This window comes from Procambarus clarkii, chromosome 5, assembly GCF_040958095.1.
Source record: "Procambarus clarkii isolate CNS0578487 chromosome 5, FALCON_Pclarkii_2.0, whole genome shotgun sequence".
NCBI classification, from domain to species: domain Eukaryota; kingdom Metazoa; phylum Arthropoda; class Malacostraca; order Decapoda; family Cambaridae; genus Procambarus; species Procambarus clarkii.
In genome coordinates this window covers 53166776-53174252 of record NC_091154.1, presented here as the reverse complement: position 1 = coordinate 53174252, position 7477 = coordinate 53166776, and the positions used below count along the sequence as shown (strand labels likewise).

The following is a 7477-nucleotide window of genomic DNA, read 5'->3' as shown; positions in this document are numbered from 1 at the left end:
AGTCAGTCACTTTGATCTTTGATCTAATAGTACATTAACATCGACACGTTATGCCACGGAAAAAAAAAGTAGTCTTTGTTTGTCTATGCCATGGTCAGATAACCTTGAAACAAAGACCATATGTTATTGGGATTTATTTGATTAAATTCTATCACAAATATATAATAAAAAATTCATATGACGATAAATCTTAGCCAATAATTAATTCCCTATTTGTTGCTAGGGCAGATCATTTCGAGAAAGTATTAGAATTGAATATTTAAAGGATTTTAAAAAATATGAACAAAAAAGAGGAACTTTTCATTAATATAGATATCGAACATATAAATAATGAAAAATTTAACACCAAAAAAATTCCTGGATTACATTATTTACCCCTGAGACATAATCTAATAAGATAATTATTTATAGTTTATAAGTTATACAAGTTAATAAATGATAATATTAATGATTCCCACATTAAATTTAATTATCATGAAATAATGATGAGAGATATTTTTTAATGGTTTTGTCAGTTTGTTCAATCCTCTCCAGATTTTTATTCCGTTACAACCAATCATAACATCCTAATGATATTCTCTCTAAGGCCTGGTGATTTTTTTTTGAAAAATTGTTTTGATTCAATTCATCTGCCACTACTCTTTCCCACGATCTAATCATTAGATTCCGTAGAACTTCGTTGATTAATTGGAGTTTAAATAAATGAGGAATATTACGGTTGGTGTTGATTGCTCTACGTAAGCAGGCCATGGTCCAATATCCCATTCTAGTAATATCCAAAAAGGAATTCACAAATTGGTGGTGGTGATGATGATAAACCTTCATCTTCTATAATAAAATGACAGATTTCTTCCTTTTCTCCCATTTGAATGAGGTCCATAAAGAGATGGGGATTTCGGGTTATGAAAAGTACGCGGTTTACCTTTTCTACATAAAATGATCCGTATTCTTTCGCCACTATTCGAGCAATTAATTCGCTCTTCGCCGAATTTAAATGATAAATTCGGTCAAGGTTTCCTAGCCTAATACAACATATATCATCACACTTTGTACACCTGAATATTCCAAATATTACTAAGAATGTGGCTACTAAATTTCTATTGGATGGAATAGTAGCGAAGCTTGTGTTGGTTGGCCGTCAGTGGATGTAAAATGTGAGAGTAGCCTGCGACTACTTGATATTTATATAATTCAACTGATACTGCTACCATCTACTCCGGGCAACCAGCTGTCTCCTCCACTCTTTGAGCAATGTTTTGTAATTTTTACTGCCCCCTTTTTTTTTTTTTTTAGTAAATTTTGATAGCAGGATTATTTGTTGATTTAAAGTGGTGAGACCACAAAAATATTAATGCTTGCTCTACTTGGTGGAGGTTTCCAGGTAAGCAATCAAGTCTGCACGCTCATTCTTCTTCTTAAGACCAACGAACACCATCTTTGTGCCTGGAATAAATTTCTTGGGGTTGGTCAAGTAGATATCCAGATTATCTTTGTCCCACGTGATACTCTTGGCCTTATTGGCATAAGTGTAAATATAGCCAGAAGCCTGACCAGTTTGGCGGCCGAAGAGGCCATTTAGATTTGGTCCAGTTTTGTGCTTGCCGTTTAATTCAACAGTGTGACACTGTGCACACCTCTGCATAAAGATCTTCTTACCTTTTTCCCTCTCAACCATCTTCTGAAAAAAAAAAAAAAAACATTAACTTAAAAGGTTAAGGTGTATGCTATTTATTTATTTATTTATTTATTTATATGTTTCATATACTTACTTACAAAAAAAGGACACTTTTTTCTTTGTTTTAGGATTCTGATATACTCTGCGAGAACACTGCACAACCTTGAGTCAAAACACACTCACAGATGGACTAAAAAATACTGTAGATACAGATTTGGATAATGTATCTAACCAGCTACAACTTCAACCAAACACAGTTTCAAATGAGAAAACATAAGAAATAAATAATTACACCCTCCTATAAAAATATGATATGAAAATGTGGTAAGGATGACATTTTAACTTTTCGGATTAGAGTTTTTATAGCATTGGTGCCTGAGCTGGGCCCTGAGGTGGGCCCTGGGGAGGCAACTGTGACTGTACCTGCGGTGGACCTTGCAACTGAAGTGGTGATGGCTGGTTTTGGGTTGTCATATGAATATGAACGCTAGGTGGTACCTGTTGCTGCCTGAGAAATTGATGCCCTCTGATTGAAACCCAAACAGAGGTAAAAATAACACATACATATACATTTATTTACAAAAAAACATTTTTTTTAATTGTTTTATTTAATGAATGTTGGTCTCAGGATTGGTTCACCTCCCTTTCTATGACAAAGTTGGTTAAAGAATAATAAGTATTTTCTATTTGATGGATCATTAGAATTTTTTGAGGCTAGTTTTAATAAATATGGCTGTAAACTCTTAAAAACAAGTTTCATCTCTGAAAGTGTTTCATTAAAGTTAAGGTATAGGGTAACTGGTGTCACATATTCGTCAAAAATCCAACTGTTTTCCATAATATATCTTTCTATATACAAATCAGTGACTGCCAATTGCTCCACTCCATATATAAAACTAGTTGCGGCTTCTAAAAACAGCCTGTCAGTTTGATTACCCCAAAATAAGATTTGTGCATACTTACGAGAAAATTCCCTAATGCTACATTTTAGATGATGCATATTCAACACAAACACACTTTTTACTATTTGCTTACAAAGTGGACAAAATATTTCATCTTTGTAGATAATGTTTGATAAAAAAGAGTACATCCCATAAGAATTATTCATATATCTAAGGCAGCCATAATTATTATAATCAAATTTCCCTGTAGATTTTTTACCCAACAAAATTTTGGCTGATAATGTAAACATACATTGAGGACAAATACTGTGACCACATCCAACCATATAATCATCAAACATAAAAACCATGTCACCTGACCCATTCATATCTAAACAAATGGGGCAAGATACAATTTGATGACGAATGACATTTTTCTTGATAGTTTTAAGGGAACCGTGTTTAATTGATATATCAATGACAACGTCCTTATTATCAGGTCCCCAGAGTCGGTTGGACACCAGGTTTGTTTGATATTTTTTCAAAAATGGTATTTTAACCAGGACTGTAGAATTATTTTTAGTTTCAAAACACTCGTCTTGTCTAAAATCATGTTCATTTTCAAACAGATTTATATCAGTATCAATTGATCTGATATTTGGTGAACAATTAAATATAATAGTTAACGATGCCTTTTCTGCTTCTGTCATAATTTCAATGATGTTTCTTACTTTGATATTCTGCTGTAATCTTGACCTTGTAGGAGAAATCTTGCAAGTCAAAAAAAGTTGGCAACCTCTTGAGTTTTTTGAATTTGATATTTTGTATATATTTTTTTTTAAATGTCTTCTCTTTGGACATTTCCCCAGGGATAATTCCATATTAAACCTAGAAGAAATATGAAAGATAACATTAATATTAATTAAAAAAAAGGGAGAAGAAATGGAGTTGTAAACAAGGGGAAAAAGCTCTTTATTCTACAATTAACTATTCAAAAAAAAAAAAAAATAAACCAAAAAAACAACACTTTTCTCGGGTTTGGTATGTAGAAAGATGTCTGAAAAGTGATAGGGTAAATAAGAGTAGAATGGAAGTAGTAGTAGTAGTAGTAGTAGTAGTAGTGGTAGAAGGGTAGAGATAAAATTTCTTCAATTAGTAACTATGGTCTCTCTCACCTCAATCAGTTCATAAAGTTTTAGGAAACATATCTAAACCCACTGACTGGTTCATTCTGTTGTCAGGATTAAATCATCACACAACAACAATTGACCAGGGAGGGTGGAGGTCCGTCTTATTTATGTTAATGACACTGTCCTGTTTTTTTTTTTTTTTTGGTCATAAAGAGGGGAACCTATGAAAAAAAATATATATATAAATTAGGAGGTTTAACTATTCTTTTCATTGTTATGATGTCTTTGACATAATTTTGTTTATAATTTTAACTCTGACACCAAAGGGGTAGACCTGTCTAGAAAATTTTATAATTGCTGGTAAGTAGTCTCTTTCCCAGTTTCCACCAGCCAATCCACACCCAATTAACGATGGAAATATTACCAAACTGTATTTTCCATTAGATACTTGCACTGCTAATTTATTTAGACCTTCATTAAACCAATAAATCCTGTTTTGGGATGTATCTTTTAAAAGGCCAGATAAAAGTTGATGATCGAAAGGTTCTAAATGTCTAGGATTTCTTCCTTTAAGTCCAACATCAACAGTACACGACTGCTGTAACTGCTGTATGAGTCTTTTTGTATAAAGGTTTTGATTTTTCTCCTTCCCCATATAAAACTGCCCAAAAACATTTATAACTACTGGTCCCTTTGTTACAGTGTTAGGATGACAAATCTCAATATTTCCTGGTTGAGGTCTATCTTCAAGCATAGCACGGTTTAAAGTGCCTATTGCCCGGCGTCGTGTATAAGAACCACAGTATGGATATATCTCAGCAAGAATCTGAGAAAGTCCATGAGATTTAACAGCTACACAGTTGAGTATTTGTACAAGCGCTATATTGGGGCTTCTATATACAGGGTCAGTAATGTCTCCATTAATAAACTCCAAGTTATCTACAAAGAAGAAAGAAACATTGGTTATACCATTACAGTCCATAATTATCTTCTAATATATGTTGCCAAAGAATATATTTTTAAGAGATTAGGATATGTTTGATTACCTTTCTTGATAAATTCCTCCATTTCAGTCCAATAGTTTGTGAATTACTTCAAATATTTTCAGTTGTATTTGTCATGACAGTGTTTGTATTATAATATATGAAAAACAAAAACTGTTGTATTATATATAGTTATGATATATTTAATATATATATGTTTTTCTTTTTTTATACCTTCTATCAAAATTTCGTAAGACTTATAAGAGTTGGGTTTGGTATCCGTTTTCAAGTTGGGATTATATAATAAATAATTAAAAAATGGAAGTCATTAAGGGGAAAAACAAATTGACTAAGCCTGATGAATGTGAAACACTAAATAATAGAATATCTAATCATATTCGTTTTACATTTAATACCCACAAACGTCATTTAGGGAAAGGTGCCTATGGTAAAGTTGATCTTGTCCAAGTACCTACTATTGAACTTCTTGATCCTAGATTACCACATCAAATACATGTGTTTCAAAATATTTACCCACACACGGCTTCCAAACTTTTTAAATCTTCTAAGAAGAAGCACAAACGAGGAAAAAAGTATCTACAAACATTTGTGGCTCGAAAGAGTTTTCGCCGGAAAAGGGATTTTTTAATGGAGATTGAAAACATTTCACGTCTTGATGAAAATATCAGAAAGGCATTCTTTGTTCAAGTGTATCGTGTGTTTATGGTCGAAACTGCCTATAATGTAATACACTATCCACAAGGTAAATTTCTAGAGTCATCACAACCTACAAAAGTTCCTCATTCTTTGAATAATATTGAGTATAAATGTCCTTTCAAATCTAAATCTATAGGCTACTTTATCGAAATGGAATACTTAAACCCACGCGATTGGATCCTACTAAGGGAAAAAGTCGACTTATTGAAAAATGATCAGTATTGTCGTCAACAATTGCTTACTACAGTTCTTAGACAACTTATTGATGTTCAATTAGTCTTATATAATACTACTGACAAATATATATCAGGTACTTATTACGATATTAATCCTCAAAATGTATTTGTATCCAATGATGACATTCATCGAATTAAATTAATTGATTACGGAGGCCTTTTTCTTCCTTCTTTAAATATATATTCTATAATCACAGAACCGATGCCAGTATTTCATTCCGAAAATATCTGTGATGTCTTTTCTAAACAAATATCTAAATCAAAACTCAATTATAAAAGATATGTTCAATATCTTTCTAACCGATATTTTACACGTTTGCCTAAACGAGATAAATACAGTGTCATTCCTACTATGTATGGTATCATTGCAACCGTGACAATGTGTGTGATGTTAATGTGGGGTTGTGAAAGACGAGATAAAGTACGCCACATTTTAAGAAAAATTGTTCACTCATATAATCCAACATTGATTTTGAATGATGTCTATAAAAGTCAAGAGATACAAAAAAATATTATAGAATTGCTTAAAACCTCAAACATCGTTGAAAACCTAACCCTTTAGATAAAAAATGAATGCCAATTTTGATTTCGATAATATGGAATTACATAATTTTGATACTTTTATGGAACCTCTCTTAAAATACATTTCTCCAGAACACCTTTTAAAAACAGTCCATCCGAATTTATCAATATACCAGAGAGTTGAAAAATGGCGTCAACTGGAAAAAAGTAAGAATGTAGCATGTTGTTATAAATGTCGCCAGTCAAATAAACCACTACACCTCCTCCAAATACCAACATTACGAAGACTTGCAGATGAGTCAATCGAATCTCATCACTTTTGTGATGACTGTATTAAAAAATGACGATTTATGTTTATTCCAATAAACTCTTAAACTCATCTACTAACTTGTATATAACACAAAATAAAAAGAAATATAAAACTATAGCCTATGTCATTCCAATAAATTCATTTAACATTGATTATGAAACTGTAAATTTTAATAATGCCCATAAACACAAACAACAACAACAACAACAACAACAGTATAAAATTGTTTTGCCTCATTTACAATATATTATAATTTGGTACTTACACAAATCTTATGTTCCTATTGACCAGGTTAAATTTCAACAATTAGTGAGTGTAGCTTCTACTTTATTATTCAGAATTAATATAGAAAAAGGAAAAGGAAAACTCCCATCCTTAGAAACATGTATATCATCCATGTTAACTTCTGTTTTTGGGCATTCACTACCTTTCTTGATGCCATCTTTTATCAAACTCATCTATCAAATTCCACATATTGTAATAGAATGGGATAATGAAAAGATTTTATCACATCAGTTACTAAAAGAAGGGAACCAAAATTTATTTTCACCACAAATATTTAAGGCATTTGATATAGATATATGTTAATTATACTATTGTTGTACAACAGTCACAGTTGTTCCTACCTGTTTATCCCATTTGGATAAAGCGTTGAAAATCTTATGATCATGAGAAAATGGAGACCACAGAGTTCTCCCTTGTCAAATGAGTGGGAGGTATGATAGAACATTTATTTTTAAAGAGGATAATTTTGTCAGGCTGTATATAAGACAAGAGCAGCTTCATACTTGCTCAGTTGCTCTCTATCCACGTGACCAGGTTAGTGATTTTTAATGTATTTTTAGGAGATGTGTTGGTAGCTCAAGCAGACTAAAGAGGTAGTATCACAATATTATTTCAAACTTAGATGAAAGATATACACTATTATGTGATTATAATTTTGATGGAAAATTGGAAATAACAAACAATAAAAGTGGGTATAAATCCTTTATCAAAGACCCTATCCTATTTCTAAAGATGGTT

At 31.9% G+C, this 7477-nt stretch overlaps 1 protein-coding gene across 1 annotated transcript; it reads right to left on the bottom strand.

Annotated features, from left to right (window-relative positions):
- Nucleotides 1–1360: 1360 nt before the first annotated feature.
- Nucleotides 1361–1675, bottom strand: LOC138352247 (cytochrome c-like). Its single transcript, XM_069304575.1, has one exon. It carries the CDS (start codon nucleotides 1673–1675, stop codon nucleotides 1361–1363), a length of 315 nt encoding a protein of 104 aa, XP_069160676.1.
- Nucleotides 1676–7477: the final 5802 nt, after the last annotated feature.

Bases quoted from the DNA above. Each gene is read 5' to 3' on its own strand.
- LOC138352247 (XM_069304575.1), bottom strand. From the start codon at position 1,675: ATGGTTGAGAGGGAAAAAGGTAAGAAGATCTTTATGCAGAGGTGTGCA.